The sequence below is a fragment of the Polypterus senegalus genome, chromosome 1 (assembly GCF_016835505.1).
Source record: "Polypterus senegalus isolate Bchr_013 chromosome 1, ASM1683550v1, whole genome shotgun sequence".
NCBI lineage: Eukaryota > Metazoa > Chordata > Cladistia > Polypteriformes > Polypteridae > Polypterus > Polypterus senegalus.
Genome location: NC_053154.1, coordinates 36,260,231 through 36,281,894, shown reverse-complemented (window position 1 = coordinate 36,281,894; position 21,664 = coordinate 36,260,231). Strand labels below are relative to the sequence as shown.

Here is a 21,664-nt window from a genome sequence, read left to right as displayed (position 1 = left end):
CACTGCCAGAGCCCTACAAAATGACCTCCAGCAGGCCACTGGTGTGAATGTCTCTGACCAAACAACCAGAAAGACTTCATGAGGGTGACCCAAGGGCCCCATGTCCTCTAATGGGCCCTGAGCTCACTGCCCAGCAGCATTTAGCTCGATTGGCATTCGCCATAGAATACCAGAATTGGCAGATGCACCACTGGTGCCCTGTGCTTTTTACAGATGAGAGCAGGTTCACCCTGAGCACGTGACAGACGTGAAAGGGTCTGGAGAAGCCATGGAGAACATTATGCTGCCTGTAACATCATTCAGCATGAGCAGTTTGGTGGTGGGTTAATGATTGTCTGGGGAGGCATATCCATGGAGGGTCACACAGACCGCTACAGGCTTGACAAAGGCACCTTGGCTGCCATTAGGTATCAGGATGAAATCCTTGGACCCATTGTCAGACCCTATGCTGGTACAGTGGCTCCTGGTGCACGACAATTCCTGGCCTCATGTGGTGAGAGTATGCAGGCAGTTCCTGGAGGATGAAGAAATTGATACCATTGACTGGCCACCACACTTTCCTGACCTAAATCCAATAGAACAGCTCTGGGACATTTTGTTTTGGTCCAGCCAATGGCACCAGGTTGCACCTCAGACTGTCCAGGAGCTCAGTGATGCCCTGGTCCAGATCTGGGAGGAGATCCCCCACAACACCATCTGTCATCTCATTAGAAGCATGCACCGATGTTGTCAGGCATGTATACAAGAACACAGGGGCCATACAAAGTGCTGCGTACAATTTTGAGTTGTTGCAATTAAATTTTGGCCAAATGGACTAGCCTGCCACATAATTTTTTCACTCTGATTTTTAGGGCGTCTTTGAATTCAGGGCTCTGTAGGTTGATCATTTTCATTTCCATTAAACGATGTGGCATCCTTTCGTTCCTAACACATTACCCAGTCTATATCAGTATAGATATCCAGGAGGATTTCTTTTTCCCATTGAGATCTGATGTGTTTTCAAAGTGTTCCTTTAATTTTTTTGAGCAGTTTATATATATTACACTTTATATTCTCCTAGTCTTGTTCAACCATTCAACAATTTCTAAACCTTATATTTTATATTATGGAGCAAAAGAGAATTAGATGTATTTCTGCAATAATTGGAAAAGGGTAGAATTTAACTCAGGATGGGACGCTAGTCCATCACAAGGCTAACTCACTGACACAATAAAGCAATTTTATGTCAGCCAGTAACCCCACATTTACATTATTGATATGTGGAAAATAAAAATACTCACAAGAGAGTGTGTACAGATCACATATAAAATGGAACTAGGCCTAGAACTGAATTCAAGCTAACAATGTAAATTCTTAAACAAAGTAACCAGACAGTGCAGCATTTATCTATAAACAAACTCTTAAACTCCTAGCATGAATTTAACTAGTTCAATTGTCTTTTTCTGAGTGAATTATATTGTATGGTTTTTAATACACTTAATGCATAACACATTTTACACTATGCTGGATACAATCTCTCATGATTTTTTTTATTCCAATTCAAATAAAACTTAAAACTTGAGTTTTATAATAGCAAGTGACATTTATTTAATATATACAGATAAAGTTTTTAAAATGCTAAAGGTTCACTTCTGATCACATTTTTTACACCAGTTTTACTGGCTAGGTTACTCTGATCCGACAGGTTCCATAAAAACCAGCCTTTGCACTGAAGCTGATCAAGCCTTGATGGCAGTCTGTGTGCTGAGATTACTGTACCTTCTCCAATTAAAAAAGATGACAAGATTAATTTAGAAGAATTGCATAGTTTTTTTTCTATTCATTATCCATGTAAACATATTTTCATAAAATGATTTTGCATTAAAGAGGTCTACACCTCTTTAACCTCTTCTGAAGAATACAGCGTTATCCATATATATTTCTTTCCATACTGCTTTTATCTTTATTCTGAATCTGTGCACATCTTATCTAGTTTCTCCCCCTTTAATTTTATGTTGTGCTTCATTCCTCTGATATTACTCTTCTGATTCATTGGGTAACATTCCCATTACTATGATTTGCCTTTCATTTGCTTGCCAAAACACATCTGCCAATAAACTTATTAAGGGTTCAATATTTTGCTAGTTTCATGAGACCTTTAACAAAGTGCAGCAATGTTGAAGAGCTTGACTTTTAGTTTCAGTATTGCAACAAGAATGTGTTTTCAGGCACTTCTAAGAAAGCAGTCTGGTTTTCTTAAATATACATTTAGCAAGTAACCTTTACATAATCGTGCAAGTAAATGATTTTTTTTTTTCTTGCAAGAGAGCAACATCCATGTCCTAAATTATAAGTTCAGAGAGTTAGTAAAGCAGCAGCACCACCGAGAGGTCGCCTAGTGACCTGCTCCTCCCCATTTCACATTCATACACGGAAAGGCTGGGCATGTACCTGGTTCCTCTAAGTCAGTATAAGGTGTAATATGATAACCTCAGAGTTACAACAGAAGTCAGAAGCTAGTCTGTTCACTTGGCAGGGGGAGTTCCCTTTGGCTCAGTTGGAAAAGTAACAATTTTCTTACATGGAATCCCTGGTTCATGGCCAGCCTCTCCATGTGAAGTAGTGAAAAGGAGTGGGATGGGGTCCCGAGTGAATTCTCACAAAAGAAAATGCTGATAGCTTATAATAAAATCACCAAGTCAATGGCTCACAGAGAAATGTGAGCAGTGTATTTGGGGCTTTTAGTAAACTTTCTTTTGAACACATTGATTTTACTTGAAGGTGTGAAGTACATTATTAGATTAGCAGTTACTACCACATGATTCAGGTATTTTTCAGTCTATATTCCTTTGTTAGATACATTTCTACCAAAAAGTCTTATTTAGTTGGTTTTACAAAATTATTTGTTATAAGATTTTATTTCCCTAAAAATTTGATCTGTTTAGATTTTGAGTTCTGTTTCTTCTGACAAGCTCCACTTGAACAAACAGAACTGTGGTTCATCTTCACAAACAAAACTGTGGTTCATCTTCAGATAGACCAATGCTTAAAAAGCCCAAGTCACTGGAAATAAGAGAAGCAAACATGTTATGGCAGCTAACCAATTACAAACTGTGACCTGGTTGCAAACACAAAGTAAAGGGGTGAAAAACATATTTATTTAATTCCAAAAATCATCTTAAAATATTTGTATAACATAACTGTTAATAATACCTAATGTATGTACCGTTTTAACATTATCCCATTAGGAAAACTAAATCTTAACAGAAAGCATAACCTTGCATCATATATGAAACTACAGTAATAGCTCTTAACAAAGGAGATGTGTTCCAGAACTTCACTTTGTTATAAGAAATGTTATTACAGAAAGATGTACCACTGATGGAATATGAAGACACACTGCAACTACCTCTTTTTTTTGCCTGGTACGGCATGAGGTGTAGGGCACTGTTAATCCTCAGCTGCCCTTCAGTGCTCCTACTACATCCAATCCAGTATCTCATTGCTACTTCTAAGCAGTTTTAAATGCCCTCTTTAGGCTCATCCACTACCTGCATATTCACTTAGGGTTAGAGGCTATAAAATTTTGTTTCATTTTCTCAAGAGAGCTGATACAAAACAGGATAGTTAAGGAGACGTGCCAGTGTCCATGCACCCAAGCCAATGGATTTTTGAAGAGAAATAAGTGCCCTCTATCAATAGCCTCTCTTCTGTGCTCCTCACTGGCTCCTGTTATGACAACTATTAAACACAATCATTTGACTATGTGGTAGTTCTGTCATTCAACATCTCTACTCTTTTATAAACTGCATTTGGGTTTCTAGAGATATTGCTTTACATTTTCATGACATAAAGGGAAACTGAAATCTACTGCTTTATAAGCACTCACTTAAAATAAATTTTGTTCTACCACATACATAATATGAATAACAAACTAAGAACTCCAAAAAAGTTGAGAGAGGAGGTAAAATGCAAACAATGAGGTCATAACTAAAACCTCTTTAACCCAGATTAAAATGAAAACAAGAAAGAGACAAGAAATCTACTGGTTTTCCCATATTATCTTGTGGTTTTTTTTTCTTTTGTAAATACAAACTCTTTCCAAATTTGATGCCTGCAGCACTTTCTAAAAAAGTTAGGCTGGGGCAGGCTTACTACTGTTACATGACCTTTCCCCTTAACAACACTTTACAAGATTTTGGGAAACGAGGACACCAATTATTCTTGTTTTTAAAAGTCACATTCTTCCCATTCCTCCTTCACAAATCTTCTGCTACTCCACTATCCAGGGTCTTTGTTGTTTAGTAATGCACCACACTTTTTCAACAGAAGACAGATCTGTAGCCTCATCCTCATACTAAAAAGTTTGCTTATGCTGGAAAGGCAAAAACGGCATATGCAGAAAAAAAAAAGATTTATTAAACCGTATGCCAGGTTCTATACCAAGTTTCTTCTTTAATCTCAAGTCAACTTAAAAGTATGCACTCATGTATGTGCTTTTAGCTGCTCCATGTTACCTCCAATCAATACAAATGTATGGCTTTAAAAAAATGCACTTTTTGAATACTCATGATCTAATCACCATATAAATCTGGCCATGTCCCTGAATGACATAATTAGTTTCAAATCTTGAAGGAACAGACAGATCAAAATATCAGTGAATGTGAGCTATGGATAGTGACTATACCCCAACAATGAATACACAAAATTTTTATATAAGTTTAAAATAAAGGGTATTGTTTTCCTCAAGTTTTAGGAATACAGTTAATGTAAACATATTGATCAACTACTTAGGTGCACGATGATGGAGCAGTAGTGCTGATGTCTCATAGTAAGGGGTCTGGGTGTTGCACCACTACCTCCCTCTTTTTCCAAGAACAGTTTGAAAGGATGACTCATGAGACCACAGCACACATTTCATATAATTTCTAGCGCACAGATGTTGAGAACATATGACTTCCATTGTGCATTTTACAGTCTTAACTTGTGTTTATGGGTGCAATATCAAACAACATTTAATGAAAACTAAATCCATCACAGAAACATGTTGGTTTATAATGTAGTGCTGTCTGAAGGATTAAAGTTCAGAGGAATTCAGTATTGGTTTTCATGCTTGCACTTTACAAAAAAAGATTCCTCTGAATTCCAATGATTTTAAAAAATAATATACAATGTGGAGGTCAAAATCCCTAAATTCCAAGCATTGTAGCATTGAGAAATGTTGTTCTTAAACTGTTGGATTATTCAATCAAACAGTTTTTTGCAAAATAATGACCTCGACTTGTTCTTCATCATTAATAACTGTGAATTTTATGATGCTTCTTTTATAGATAAGCATGATAGAATTACCTGTTTAGTATGTTTGTTGAACATTGTTATAGTTATTTTGTTCCTGTCACAACATTTTTTGTAATGTGCTACAATTCCAATCCAAAAAATACACAATTTTCTATGGGAAAACATTTAATACTATTTTACTGTTTTCAACTTAAATCAGGTCAAAGAAGATTTAACAACCACTACCTTTTCTAAAGAATTTTATTTACTGACTCAACATTTTTGGAATTGAGGTTTAGTAAAAACAACCCTTATAGCCAAGTAAAACCGCTTAAGAAAATAAAGTAGAACTTCTTTGCAGATGGTTCTCCAGATGGGCATGTCACAAATGGAGGAATATTTTGCAAGTAATGTGTTTAACAATTCAAGTAACAGCTCTGTTTACCACAATAAGATCAATCAATTCAAACATTACTTTAAAAAGGTCCAAATAACAGCAGTCAGATTGAACTACTTACAAATCCCAGATATTAAATAGCCAGCAGCTAGCCTTTAAACCAAGTCGAACAGGTACACTCAGGTTCACAATGAACTTCAAAGAGACAGACACTTTGATCAGTCCAAACCAACTACACACTGCAAGAAAAATGGCCAACCAAGTCAAGCTGAAGAAAGCTCATATAAAAGCATGGAGAAGGAAAAAGAGCAAAGGGTTAAAACAACAACATTGTTCTGACACAATTGTACACTCCATCACAAAAGAGTCATTCCCTGAAATAAAGACCAAAGACGACATACTGAGTTTATACAATGCAAGATGTTGCACTAAAAAGATAGGAGTACTCCTAAGGGCCAGATTATACTTGACGCTCAGAACACTTCTGCTCATGCATCATTGCTGCCATGCATTTCCAGCGCTCTTTTTGGCACGTCCTCTGAGCATGTTGTCAGAAATTAACACAACGCTTGCACAAGCTGCAGTACCAGCAAAAATTTGGGTAGTGTGTGTGTTCATGTTTTGGTACGTGACAACAGCATTATTGTTTACTATCAACATCTACATAGTGACAAACATGCCTGTCAGAACAGCTACCGTCAAATCACCAGCTATTTGAAAGTGGATGTGGAAATGTGCAAGATAAAATGGAAGAAAATTCGAGATAGATATGTCTATGCAAAGCAGAAAATGTCTGAGAAGTAGGAATTCGCCCATTGCAAGATAACGTAGTGTGACATCAAGTCGTATTCCAGCTCCAACAGGATCAATGAGCGTGCTTCAATGTTTGATGAATGGTTTGATGCAGTGAAGCAAATCAAACTTAAATGCTGACATACGAAATTATTCATAGTGCTTTTCTTCATCCATTTCTCGCATAGGCAATACAAGGGTCAATACAGTGAACCCTTGTTTATCACGGTTAATCCGTTCCAGACTCTACCGTGATAAATGAATTTTCGCGAAGTAGGATTTTTTTTTTTTATAAATCGAATATTTTCACAGTTAGAGTATAGAAAACCTGTTTACGACCTTCTAAATACGTTTTTTAACATTATTAGAGCCCTCTAGACATGAAATAACACCCTTTAGTCACCATTACACTCGTATTACCCAATATATTAGACAAAATAAGAGAAAATAAGACATATTAAACGTTACAAATATCATATTACTAGGCGCACTCGCCTTTTAAGGCGACCGACTTTTATCCTCTTTTGTTTGTGCGCTCCATGTGTACATTAGGCATGTAAGTGCAGGGAATGGGAACATCAAAGTGCCCATTCATAACATCTCCTGAAAACCTACGTTTTTTTTTATCCCATCAAGTGCCTGTCCAAAGTCGTACAATGTCAGCCCGAATCTGTACCGCTAAAGACGGAGTTTCATGCACTAAATAAGCTATAGATGAGAATAAGAAAGCACCATCTGCCCTGATATTTACTACGCGGTGAGGCATTTGTACTCCATCAACATTAATTATTTCCAGAGACATAATTTTGTCTATTTTTCCAGCGCATCGCGCACAAAAGCAAGGGAACGATGAGAGCACCAGAACTCTGCTCACATCGCGTCGCCTCGTACCTCAAGCCGCAAGTAGTAAGTCTGTGATAAGTGGAATATCGCTACGCTTTGCACTCACGGGACGGAAGGACAATCCCGAACGCTTTTATATAGTAGATTATTGTACTGTACATTTAATTGCACACAAACACACACAGTTCTTACACACAACCACTAACCTATGAAGGCACGACCTCAGTAGGGAGAGTCTTCAGAGGTGGTGCAGTATCTTCAGCAGGTGCGTTGTTGTCTTCTTCCGCTGAAGGAGTACTAGGAGTAGGCAGTGGGTGTCTGGGTGCGCGGCTGAAGAACATCTTGATAGGCAGTTGCTGGCGCTGTCTTTTCATATGCGTGAGGAGGCTTTTGTAGGGTATTGCCATCTTTAACCATATACAAGAGTTTCACCTTCTCCTGGATAGTAAGCATCTTCCTCCGGCGCTTAGTTTTATTGTCAGAAGGCTTAGAAAAAGCAGCACGTTTAGGATCCATCGTAGGGCTTAGATAAAAGTTCTCAGAAAGTGCATGCGTAGTGACGTAAGCGTGTATGAGAAAAAAATCGCGATAGAGTGAAGCCGCGAAATTCGAAGCGTGATATAGCGAGGGATCACTGTATTCCCCACCGTAATAACGCAATAGCGTTAAGGTCTCAAAAGCCATCTTCTGTGTTGCTGTTTCTATTTGCGCCTTCGCAGTAGTGTCTCACATTGCCTCCTGGTGGAATCCTGCACATTTACATAAACTACACGTGCATGTATAGTCAGTGTGCTCCTTGCATAGCAGCAGCATCCAGAAGCATACGCATCGCATACTGTCAAGTATATCCCAGCCCTCAGATAACAAGAAAATTACTATGATACATCTATTTTTTCTGCCAAAAATGAATGCAAAATTCTGTTCAATCCCACACATAGCTTAACATTTCAGAATACTCAAATTTAGTGTTACCTTTCCATGTTAGATATTTTGGAACAGTAGTGACAGATGTGCATACAACATACATCATTATATGGTGTTCTCTGCAGCACTTTAACAAATGGGAAAATGAGTCAGACCCTGACACCCAACTTGATTCTATCACTTCTGATAATCACCATTTACTAAAGTTTTAGCTAACGGAAAAGTCATCATGTTAATCTATTACAGAAACGTTTAATATACGGTACAAAAGAAAAAATGTTTAATTTTATTTTATATAAATTATTATGTACAGTTTATGCGCTGTATGGAAAAGTACAACAATTGACTATCCACATTACTTGATTACATGCAAGATGCCCTTATAGCTTAACCACAAAAGCATTCACTAGCGTCAATTCCCTGGACCCAAATGAATTTTAATTCAATTAATTAGTAGGCACTGTATAAAAACAGATTGCATGCAATAGTGGTCTTTCATACCTTGCCATTGCTGCCTCTGGTTGCTTTTCCCTGGGATTTCTGGAATAGCATGTAAATCAGGAGGTCTGGAGGCAGCAGGATCGATAAATGATGCCTCATCCTCTGATTCTGTGGAAGCTTCTGAAGCATAAAAACGTTTGTAAAAAGTTGTCAGGCATGGTGTAAACTATGCCAGCAACTGAAAGCAGTAAAATTGCATCTTTAATATTTCAATTCTTCTGATTTTATTTAAACCATGCAGTCATGAACACTCAGAAGAGATCATAGTTGCTGGTAAACCAGTATACATTAACTCATCATTAACACTGCTCCAAGAGCTACAGCAATGGTTGTAAAGAAAGGCAGGTAAAATATATTAGGAAATTAACTAAACAGCTACCTCAAATGACACATTCTATTTTGTCAGAACAAATCAATTTTTAGAAAGTGCTGTACCAGTTTTGAAACACTTCACATGAATATTATCCTCATAGTTGGAGGGAACTGTTAGTGTAATGAAAGGTTTGATGCTATGGAAACCAATTCTTGCCTTAAGAATCAAACAAAGGACATTACAATGATGGGTAGATGAGTATTCAGAGCATCATTAAAAGTAAAACCGTGGATAGGAAATATGACCAAAACAGGTACCGTAGATCCCGGAATAGAAGCCGACTCGGTATATTAGCCGACCCCCTTCTCTACCTACTAAATTACATGTATTTGCCGATGACTGGTATTTAAGCCGACCCCCTTCTCCAAGCAAAATTTTCCAAATTTCCTTAAAAGTGTCTCTTCAGGTATATTTATCATGTTTATCGGCGAGAATTTGAGACTGCCGGCATTTTTGATGGAAACCAGGAAGTGATTGCGGAGAAGTTTGGTAAAATGAAACCTTTGTGTTGAACCTATATACGCAACGGTACATCGGCGGGTGGATTTCCGGAGACTCGTTATAAATTTGATTAACTTAAATACGCAATACAGTGGACCCTTGACTTACGAACTTAATTCGTTCGCGAAGGCTAATCCATAATGCGTTCCGAACCTCCCACTGCAACACTTACTTAACCTTTTCATAATAAAAAAGGGTTGTATAATGTGCATAATTTACCAAAACACCAATAATTTTTCTAATGTGCTAACCAAAAAGTTATAAAAAGTGCCTAGCCTACCAGAAGTAGGCTAGATTAAGCTAGGAGCATGGCGGCGCGCATGGTCGCAGCAGCTCAGGGCTCTCCTTTTCAGTGCACTTTTTTGTTGTTTTTGTATTTTTTTTTTCCTTGTTTGTGCACGATTGGTTCGGCGAACATCTGCTACACCCGTCAGAACCTTATAGACATCGGTGTCCACTGTCCAGAGCCAGACATCTGTGTCGAGTGTTTTTCATCACACGCACAACATCCCAGACAACATAGCGAGACCAGCGGGCTCTCCATGGATTGTTGTCGGGTCTCGGAGACGATACAGACGGAGGAGGGAAAGAAAGCAGAAGCGGGGCCGCAGATCCAGCGTTATGCTAAGGCTAAAAAAACAACCATACAAGCCTTATACAGAACTTTTTTTCTGCACTGAAGGAGCTGCTTTTAATCTCATTGTAGATGTGTATAGTGACAATAAAAGGCATTCTATACTAGAAACAACAATTTCATACTGTACTCACCATTTAATTTGACATCTTTGGGCTGCAGGAAGACAGGAGAAGGAGAATGAAACAGAAGGTGGTTATTGTTTAGAAGGAGCCTCCTTATGCAAATCTTTTCTTTGTAGAATTGTCGAGATGGTGGATTTCGACATGCTGTACATATTAGCGAGATTGGTCACACGAACAGCACTCACATATTTCCACACAATTTCCATCTTCGTTTCGATTGTGATCGCTTTATTTACCTTCTCTTCCTTAGCAATTATGTGTCTTGCTTGCATGGTCTTAATGAATTATATATATATATATATATATATATATATATATATATAGGTAAATCACTGCAATGACCGAAATTACATCCACAAACACATGTATCTGGGCTCCGACTGACGCTACTAACGCTCTCTTGTTTGTTTACAATCGCGCAAGCGGATACACGTGACCGCATCCGGGTCGTAACTCAAGATGTTGATCGTAAATCAAAACAAAAATTTTTATTTTAAACTTCCCGATAATTTATTATACATTTTATTAATAAAATCAACAACTAAAACACTTTTTTGATTAAATTCTTTATTTAATTTAAAGTACCGGCATGCAAAGTTACTTCTTCATCTGAAAGATGGCTCTGTGGTTTCGTCATTATTTACTTCCATATTCATCGGCAAAACTGGCATTGCGCTGGGAATCTTGAATCTGAAACGATACTCATTGTATAAACCGACCCCCAAACTCCAAGCCAAAAATCTAGGACGAAATTCTCGCCTTATATAACGGGATCTACGGTATTACAATAAAAATCTGGATAATAATGATACTAAGTACAATAAGTAAAGCTTTATATACACTATAGCAGAAAGATTATTTTCAATTCAAATATAATTTTAACAGAAGAAACAAAAAATCAATGTTGCACCAAGGTTTGAATTTTATTCTATACAATAAAACAATATATAATGTAATTCTGAAAACAGAAATGTCATTCTAATTTACTATCCTTAGCAGCATCTAGCATAATTACCTTCACTTGAACTCTGTTGTAGCTAGTTTGCTAGCATAAGCATGTACATTGTATTATCCCTTACCTTTTGGCAGCATGATGGTTATCAAAAATGACGCTAAACTGAAAATAAATTCTGCCAATTACTTCTGTCTACATTCACATATGGACTGATGTAAAGACCTGGTTTCTCAAAGAACCAAATTGTCTGCAAGATAGGTCATAAAGTTAATGCTGTAGACAGCAGCAGATGGATGAGGAGTAAAATATGGGTCTGAAATAATTTGAAACCTTTACATTTTATTTTTTTAGTTTATACTTAAATCAACACTCCACTAAAATGCTGTATTTTTTATGTTAATTGCCCCATATTGTTTGTAGTGATGTCTGAGGACATTTGTTTTTGTTTGTTTTGGAAGAAAAAAAATGACATCACAAAATTTTTAAAACAACAGGCTTCAATGGGGCCCCACAGAGGGTCAATGCTGAACAACATAAATAATATTAAAATGTCCATGAAAAAATCTGAAGTTACTAGTATCTTTTATTATTATTAATTATTATTATTATTTATCCTAATGTCAGTTACAGAACCATATAATCAATCACCTTATATAAAGTATGGGTATATTTTGCTAAATACTTCAGAGTACAGTGATCCCTCGCTATATCGCGCTTCGACTTTCGCAGCTTCCCTCCATCGCGGATTTTAAATGTAAGCATATCTAAATATATATCACGGATTTTTCACTGGTTCGCGGATTTCTGAGGACAATGGGTCTTTTAATTTATGGTACATGCTTCCTCAGTTTGTTTGCCCAGTTAATTTCATACAAGGGACGCTATTGGCGGATGGCTTAGAAGCTACCCAATCAGAGCATGTATTACGTATTAAATAAAACTCCTCAATGATATATATGCCTCCCGCGCGGTGCTTGATTGTGTGCTTTTCTCTGTCTCTCTGACATTCTCTGCGCCTGACAGAGGGGGTGTGAGCAGAGGGGCTGTTTGCCTAGAGGATATGGACGCTCCTCTAAAAAATGCTGCTTTATCGCAGTGCTTCAGCATACTTAAAAGCCCAAAAGCAGGTATTGATCTTTTGATTGTTTGCTTTTCTCGTGCTCTCTCTCTGACATTCACTGCTCCTGACACGCATTCTTTGAAGAGGAAGATATGTTTGCATTCTTTTAATTGTAAAAAGAACTGTCATCTCTGTCTTGTCATGGAGCACAGTTTAAGCTTTTAACTAAAGCGTGTTATTTCATGTCTAGAGGGCTCTAATATTGTTAACAGTGTGGGAGAGTTTATAAGGGCTTAAAATATATAAAAATAACCATACAAACATATGGTTTCTACTTCGCGGATTTTCATCTATTGCGGGGGATTCTGGAACGCAATCCCAATTTACTAGAATTGCATGAACAAGGAGCGCATTCAAACGGGATCAGGCTTTTGAACTGATGGCAATGTTTACCAAGGAGTGATGATGTGAGGCAGATCTTCAGTTCAAAAGCTCGTCGTATCATATATTTTGGGATCCATTTCCATGAAAACATGACAGTAAGTAAAAGGGGGGAAAATATATATAATTTTCAGCTGGAAGAGCTGTAAAGCTACAGCTCACTCTTTTGGGTGGTATGTTCCAGATAGGACTGGAATTACCAATGACCGTAGGAAAGAAAAGAACATTAGGACAATCTAGACAAGAACAGACAATTCAATTTAACAAAGTTGTGCAGTTCCATCCATTCAATTCTTCCAAAATAACATCAACTCTAGTTTTGAAGGTCCCTAAAGTCCTGCTGTCTATCACACTACTTGCTAATATATTCTATGTGTCTACGGTTCTCTGTATGAAGAAAAACTTCCAAAGGTTGTGCGAAATTTACCCTTAACAAGTTTTCGACTCAGTGCCCATGTTCTTGTTAAACTCATTTTAAAGCAATAGTCTAGATCCACTGTATTAATTCCCCTCATTAAGTTTAAACACTTCAATCATGTCTCCTCTTAATCTCCTTTTGCTTAAACTGAAAAGGCTTAGCTCTTTTAATCTTTCCTCATAACTTTGAAGCAGAAACCTTGAGAACCTTTAAGAAAATGTATGATGGACTGAATGGTTTCCTCTCATTTGTCAAATGTCTTAAGTTCAAACCCTGTAGCTTTAGAATCGGCATAGTCACTTTTCTTTGGACTTTTTTATAGCCTGGAGACCAAAAATGTACACAGTACTCCATATGAGGCCTAACCAGTGCATTATAAAGCTTGACCATAACCTTCTTTGACTTGTACTCTACACAACATGCTCTATAACCTAATATTCTGTTCACCTTCTTAATGGCTTTTGAACGCTTGTCTGTAAGTTGGAAGAATTTTAACCAAATACTTTATAGTTTACAACATATTGTGCGTTTGTGTGTTACACATGAGTGATAAATTAAAGAGAATGCCATTTAAATACATTAGGGGCTAAAAAAAAGTTACAAGTGTACAAGGCTTATTTATGAGAACGAGAACAACAGTTAGAATTGTTAGAAATGCCACTAAACAGATCCAATGTAATAAATGATCCAAAGAATTTTTTTCAATATATTAGTAGTATAAGAATAATTAATAGAGGAGGTGAAGTGCTATAAGAAAAAACTAAAACATATAGACACTAAACATAAGAACTAAAACATATAGACACTAAAACAGCAAATGCATTAAACTTGTATTTCCAGGTGTTTTCACAATACCATTCCTGCAGTTACAGGGTTTGTTATACTAATGGAAGTTGGGAAAAACCAACACCCGGAAAATATCGAATTTGGAATACTGTAATACAATATGTAAATAATAAAGAGCAGAAGTGTTGTGATAGAAGTCTCAAGGTCAGTGGAGAACCCTGGTGATACAAAGGACAAAGGTCACACCACAGTTGTTAGCAATTTGTGATTACAATGTTAAAGAAACATTAATTTGTGTTATTACATACTCTACATAACTCTCTAAGTGTTCTTTATCCCTGGTAGATGTCACTGTGTGCCATTAATGCAATTAACAGAGCTTGAAAGGGTTCACACTGGGTCTTCACTAAACAGGATAATCCTTCCAATAAATTGCAAAACAAACTGAACAGTAGATGTCCTGAGTGCGTAAATGTTAGCAACAATGGTAAGGAGGAGGTTACCCACAACCGATGATGTGGTTAATAGTCAGCCCAGATGTATTGATGCACGTCACAACTAACATACTGGATCAGAGCCGTATTTACAAATAGCCACATTGGCAAATATCAGAGCCACTGTAAGTCCATCCGGATCATAGCAAAGGTATTCTTGAATCATAACGGTGGTCATGCATTCCCCTGACATGCCTACCACTCAATTGTCACTACCACATACACCTAAGTGGTGTTTCTAACAACTTGATTAGATTGAGGAATAACAGACTATTTTTCTTCTACGAGCAAAGTTATGAACAACTACATCCCTTGTTCATACACCCGTAACACACATTGTGCATAACAAGCATCATGATGTGGTGTGCTCTCAGCAACAGTGATTATTCATGCACTTCAATGAGCCAGTGGCTCCTAAACAAAAAAATCAGGAGCAAATAACTTTGATTTAGGTGCCAAAAATCTAATATATAATATATTAATCTTTCTGTCTTTTACTTTTCTAAGCTCTGTGTATGTGTATTTAATTATTTTCCTTCTCATGTACAATGCATCCTTCCTTGTGCTTTTAGGTCTGTTTGATGATTTGGTAACTTTCAAAACTATGTACAGTGATTAAGAACAGTGTATTTGACTCAGGCCTGGAGTCTGTGTCATTGGCCATCAAAATATCAGTGTCAGTGGGTCATCCAGTGTGATATGGTCTTCTTTAACTCTTGTTTGAAGTGAGCCAGTGTTTTATACAGGGCTCAGGAAGGTGCTCAAGTGATGTGGCTTCTTGGCTGATTGTGACTATTGCTCCAAGGATGAAACATTGAGTTTCTCATTTTTCATTTTATTCTATTATGTACTGAAAAGCCACATACACACAGAGCTGCTGAAACAGGCAGAAGAAGCATGATCTCAACAAGGTGTAGAATATTATTGAAACCTGTGCAATAAAGTTCTTTTGTCAGTAAGACTTCCAACAAATTGTTGTATAACTTGAATTGGTCTTTAATGAAAATGTTTAGCAATCTCTATTCCATTTGTACAGCCTCGATATCACATGCATTCTTCAACAAGACTGCGTCATACCAGTTAATCTCATTTTCTCCAAAACTGGTTAAATCATCTGGCTATGAATCATGATAGAAAATTGAGAAGTAACAAATGATATCAGTCCCATGTGAGCTTACTTACTGTTTATTACCCCTCATATTTTCAAACTGCCATTCCAGTTACTTGATTGCAACCTCCACTGTTTTGTCAACATGCAATTGAAGGTGATGTCTAAAGATGGTGAGCCTTACACCTTTGAGTTGGATATTCTGAAAGGTAATGTGTGACTTGATAGTACTCACTGATATCCCCTGCATTTGAGTATTCACTCTGTCTGAGATCTGTGTGTTATCCTGGGGCAGCATATATTTTTATGATGAGCAAGTGATTCTAGCCCAGTGTTCTACAAACACTCCTCCAATTTTCCATTCCTTAATGGTCAGTGTAAATTCCTCTTGATTGTGAGAACACAACTTCCAATAGCTGCTACAGTTACAGGTAAAATCAAAAAAGGCAGGGGACACACATTTCTATAGCTCTACGCCAGCCATGGAAATGAGCCCTAACATGACATGAGATGTACGTTCTGCTAGCAAGATGGCACCCACCTACATTCTTCCCCATGCAACTCAACTTGTAATAGGATTTTGGTCAATTCACCTCGGTGCTCATCATATTCTCTATAAGCATGAATAAGATTGGATTGAACAGTTCTCAACAATGAACTTTGACTACTTGTAACTCCAGGCAAACTAAGAAATGACTAATATTCCACAGGAGGGCATTCATAATGTGGATTATTACTTGCATGCCAGACTGCTGGCCTTTATTGCAGCATGGACATCTAACTCCCGATATTAATATTAGTGTACTACAACACTCATAAATAGGAGTATGCTATATGCACCAAATAAACTATACCATATCACCAGGTGTGTGTGATCAAGACACACCTATAGGCTCTTCTTTTTTTTGACTTTCCTCTAATATATTAAGGAAGTGCTTGGTGATTTGGAAATTACAGACAGAAAAAAGAAAGAAACAAAGAAAGAATAATAATAAAATTCTCAGTTTACATGTACATGACAGTCTGGGAAATGGAACTTAAGTGGGTTAATAATTCAATCAGATCAAAAAAGAATTACACATTATATTTTGGGGGATGACAGAGAACAACAGGTAAGATAGGACCAGACTTCAATATTAGTTTAAGAATCAGACACTCAAAAGACGATGGACATTCAATTGAGATTCTTTTGATGTTTAACTCAGATGTAAAAATTACTGCAACCCCGCCACCTTGTCTTGAGCTGCAAACCTCTGTGATGTAAACGCACCCAGATGGTGTAGCCTTCATTACAGACAAATGCAAACCTTTAAATTAATTAATTACCTTATAGATAATACAGTATGCATGTGTATATTGTACACCTATCTTTTATGTTTTACATAATTCCAAATTATGTATTTTCATATACAGTACATGCCATTTCTGAGTCACAAAACAGAGCACAGAGGGTGACAGTTGTACCTAATAATGTATTGCCTAAATATAAAAAATTCAGTTCTTCATTCTCAGGGCATTTATTGGTATGTGTGGTCTCCAAATCATGAGTAAAACACAATATCTTCATAGTGCTTTTGACAGAACAAGTTAAACAGTTTTGAAAAAGTTATCAACCAGTTGTTGAAACAGAATTATAAAACAAATCTAACAATTAAAAGAACCTGTAGTAAAATAATCTTTATTTATCAATTTTATTATCAGGAACATCCCAAATGCTGGCACATATTATATTAAAGACATGAATGAGTGCTTGCTAGAAGGGTAATGTATAACTAAAGATAAACATCATATAGACATTACCGTAACTAATTCTGAAAAGTTTGTTTCTATTAATACAATATGATGAAAATATAATTATTATAATTCAATTTGCCAAATAGAATTTCTTGCATATACTCACATTTGATCACTGATGCACATTACTTAAGAAATGTTTTTTTTTTGTTTTTGTTCTTTATTTTGCCTTATAAAATTTCTTGTATTAGGAAGTTGTTAGTTTTCGCATACCCCTTGGGGTCTTACTCAAGGGCCAGCAGAATAGGATCTCTTTTGGCAGTGACAGGGATTCGAAGAGCCTCAGAGCCACCATTCCGCCCTTAGGATATCGCGCATTAGTCGAGGTATAGCTGCAATTCTTGATAGACGATCTACCAGAAATTACTGCAGGGACCCGAGTTCGAATCCCGCTCAAGGCACATTGCCGTATGGGGGGGGGTAAAAAAAAAAGCTTTCTCTTCAACGAACACTGCTTTGAATCCTAAAATGCAGATGTAGTTGTTTATTTTTCTTTTTCGATTAAATGAAAATGTTTAGTGAATGATTTGTCAAGGAACACACGGACAACAAGCATATTTAAAAATCACACTTAAACTGCCTGCCCATTCTATTAAAATAATTATAACAAATAATAATACATTTCACTTCCTTATATAGCGCCTTTACCATGGTCTGAGACGGCTGCACAGATAATCAAGAGGGATACATTTTAAGAATGAATAAATAACAGTGCATAGCCTTGTGTTCGTATGTATTTATAACATTTTGGAAGTAATATATTCTAGATGATGCTGACATTTAATTAATTTGAAGTAGGTAAAAATAAATATTTGGAAATATTGCAAAGGGAAATGTTTATATACTTAGCGCAAAATAACTATATGTGTTCTAGTAAACAACATACACACCACTTAGTTAATTTTATATATATATATATATATATATATATATATATATATATATATATACACACACACACACATATACAGTGGTGTGAAAAACTATTTTCCCCTTCCTGATTTCTTATTCTTTTGCATGTTTGTCACACAAAATGTTTCTGATCATCAAACACATTTAACCATTAGTCAAATATAACACAAGTAAACACAAAATGCAGTTTTTAAATGATGGTTTTATTATTTAGGGAGAAAAAATCCAAACCTACATGGCCCTGTGTGAAAAAGTAATTGCCCCCTTGTTAAAAAATAACCTAACTGTGGTGTATCACACCTGAGTTCAATTTCCGTAGCCACCCCCAGGCCTGATTACTGCCACACCTGTTTCAATCAAGAAATCACTTAAATAGGAGCTGCCTGACACAGAGAAGTAGACCAAAAGCACCTCAAAAGCTAGACATAATGCCAAGATGAAAAGAAATTCAGGAACAAATGAGAACAGAAGTAATTGAGATCTATCAGTCTGGTAAAGGTTATAAAGCCATTTCTAAAAGCTTTGGGACTCCAGCGAACCACAGTGAGAGCCATTATCCACAAATGGCAAAAACATGGAACAGTGGTGAACCTTCCCAGGAGTGGCCGGCCAACCAAAATTACCCCAAGAGCGCAGAGACGACTCATCCAAGATGTCACAAAAGACCCCAGGACAACGTCTAATAGAACTGCAGGCTTCACTTGCCTCAATTAAGGTCAGTGTTCACAACTCCACTATAAGAAAGAGACTGGGCAAAAACGGCCTGCATGGCATATTTCCAAGACGCAAACCACTGTTAAGCAAACAGAACATTAGGGCTCGTCTCAATTTTTCTAAGAAACATCTCAATGATTGCCAAGACTTTTGGGAAAATACATTGTGGACTGATGAGACAAAAGTTGAACTTTTTGGTGGGCAAATGTCCCGTTACATCTGGTGTAAAAGGAACACAGCATTTCAGAAAAAGAACATCATACCAACAGTAAAATATGGTGGTGGTAGTGTGATGGTCTGGGGTTGTTTTGCTGCTTCAGGACCTGTAAGGCTTGCTGTGATAGATGGAACCATGAATTCTACTGTCTACCAAAAAATCCTGAAGGAGAATGTCCGGCCATCTGTTCGTCAACTCAAGCTGAAGCGATCTTGGGTGCTGCAATAGGACAATGACCCAAAACACACCAGCAAATCCACCTCTGAATGGCTGAAGAAAAACAAAATGAAGACTTTGGAGTGGCGTAGTCAAAGTCCTGACCTGAATCCAATTGAGATGCTATGGCATGACCTTAAAAAGGCGGTTCATGCTAGAAAACCCTCAAATAAAGCTGAATTACAACAATTCTGCAAAGATGAGTGGGCCAAAATTCCTCCAGAGCGCTGTAAAAGACTCATTGCAAGTTATCGCAAACGCTTGATTGCAGTTATTGCTGCTAAGGGTGACCCAATCAGTTATTAGGTTCAGGGGGCAATTACTTTTTCACACAGGGCCATGTAGGTTTGGATATTTTTTTCTCCCTAAATAATAAAACCATCATTTAAAAACTACACTTTGTGTTTACTTGTGTTATATTTGACTAATGGTTAAATGTGTTTGATGATCAGAAACATTTTGTGTGACAAACATGCAAAAGAATAAGAAATCAGGAAGTGGGCAAATAGTTTTTCACACCACTGTGTGTGTGTATGTATATGTATATATATATATATATATATATATATATAAAAATATATATATGCTATTCTACAGCATGATTAGAATTGTCTGAGTATTCAAGGTGTAATTTATAACATCAATGTTAATATAGAGTATAACTATAATTATTATTATTCTATATTGGCCTTGATATGAACGATTTGTGAAATTAGTGTTAAGTATTTGGAAAAAAGCATACCAGTCTCTTGTTTTTACAGGTACATATATATACAGTATATATACAATTTTTACTGCAGTAATTCATTAGCAATTATTGGTCTTTATATACCAGAAAGACTTTCCAAGGGTCTTTTGTAGGAAATATGTACACATAGTTGATTTATCTTTTTCAGATAAAAATTAACTCGCCCAAACAATGAATTTAAAAAAAAGTTTTTAAATTGGCAAAGATGTAGTCATGGTAAAATACTATGATTTGTATTTTAATAATTATAGAGCACTTCATATTATTATTTTTAAAGCTCACTCTGTAAAATTGAACTGATTATACAATTCAATGTTTATTATATTTATAGATTATTATATCTGTCTTTCTGCGGTGGGTTGGCACCCTGCCCAGGATTGGTTCCTGCCTTGTGCCCTGTGTTGGCTGGGATTGGCTCCGGCAGACCCCCGTGACCCTGTATTCGGATTCAGCGGGTTAGAAAATGGATGGATGGATATATCTGTCTTTAAACGTGTTGCACAAATATTTAATAAATGTAATAAACTTAACCAAGAAGGTTTAAAAAAAATCATTCAAAAAATGTGTAGGTGAATGTAAATATATCTGCACAAACCGACACTAGTGAGTAACATTTTTAGACAGTTCAAAAAGAAACGCAAATCGCAAAGCGTTTGAATGCATTAACTGACAAGAGGCTGGCCCGCCCTTTCCGAGTTTTGGTAGTCGTGATTCGTCAATTCTTCGTAACCGAGCGAGCCGTCATTGGCCAATTCTTGGTAGCCGAAACGGTCTGTGAATGGTCAATTCTTGGTAGGAGAAACGGGTTGTGAATAGTCAATTCTTGGTAGCCGAAACGGGCCGTGAATGGTCAATTCTTGGTAGCTGATACGGGCCGTGATTGGCTCGAGTTTTAAATTCTTGGTAGAATCTTGGTAGCGGAAAGCGATCCGATTAGTTCTCGCTACCAAGAATTACCTCGACTCACGGCTGCTGGGGAGCCCTTTAAATGTTATTGTAAGGCAGCAAAATGATGTTTCTTAAAGTGGCAAAACACAAAGTACAGATAGTATTCAAGGACAAAACAGAACACTAAATGGGAGGAGATAACACAATACTATAACTTAATCATTTAGGACAAATGTATTCACAGACATTTAGACCCTTAATTTGCCTGCTAAACAAAATACTCTCAATAATAATAACACTCTAATAACTCAAAAATAAAATGTCTGGTAATGCCGTTACCCATTACTGAAAACACTTGAAAAGAAAAAGTATGAAGGCTGTTTTTATTCCGGTTTATAAAATGTCAGCAGTAGAGAGTGCATGAAATGGACCAATAGGAGCTTACAAGCAGCATGGCTGTCTCACTTCTGGTGTTATGTGTCATAATCAATGCAACTGTTATCCCCTGCGCTGCTAGTCTGTGTATATGTCATGCAACAGAACAGCAAATGCTTCACGAAACTTTCT

General features: G+C 36.9%; 1 protein-coding gene across 6 annotated transcripts in view; it reads right to left on the bottom strand.

Moving 5' to 3' along the window:
- Positions 1–21,664, bottom strand: part of LOC120524437 (apoptotic chromatin condensation inducer in the nucleus-like) — a 192,656-nt gene that overhangs the window by 111,351 nt on the left and 59,641 nt on the right. For 5 of the 6 annotated variants that reach the window (XR_005632797.1, XM_039746308.1, XM_039746314.1 and 2 more), the window contains one exon: positions 8,714–8,833. The exons of the other annotated variant lie outside the window; for it this stretch is intronic. Coding sequence is in view for 4 of the 5 variants with exons in the window: in XM_039746308.1 (XP_039602242.1) it covers positions 8,714–8,833 (120 nt within the window). In the remaining variant the exon portion in view is untranslated. The remainder of the gene's footprint in view (positions 1–8,713; positions 8,834–21,664) is intronic. 6 annotated transcript variants of the gene reach the window in all.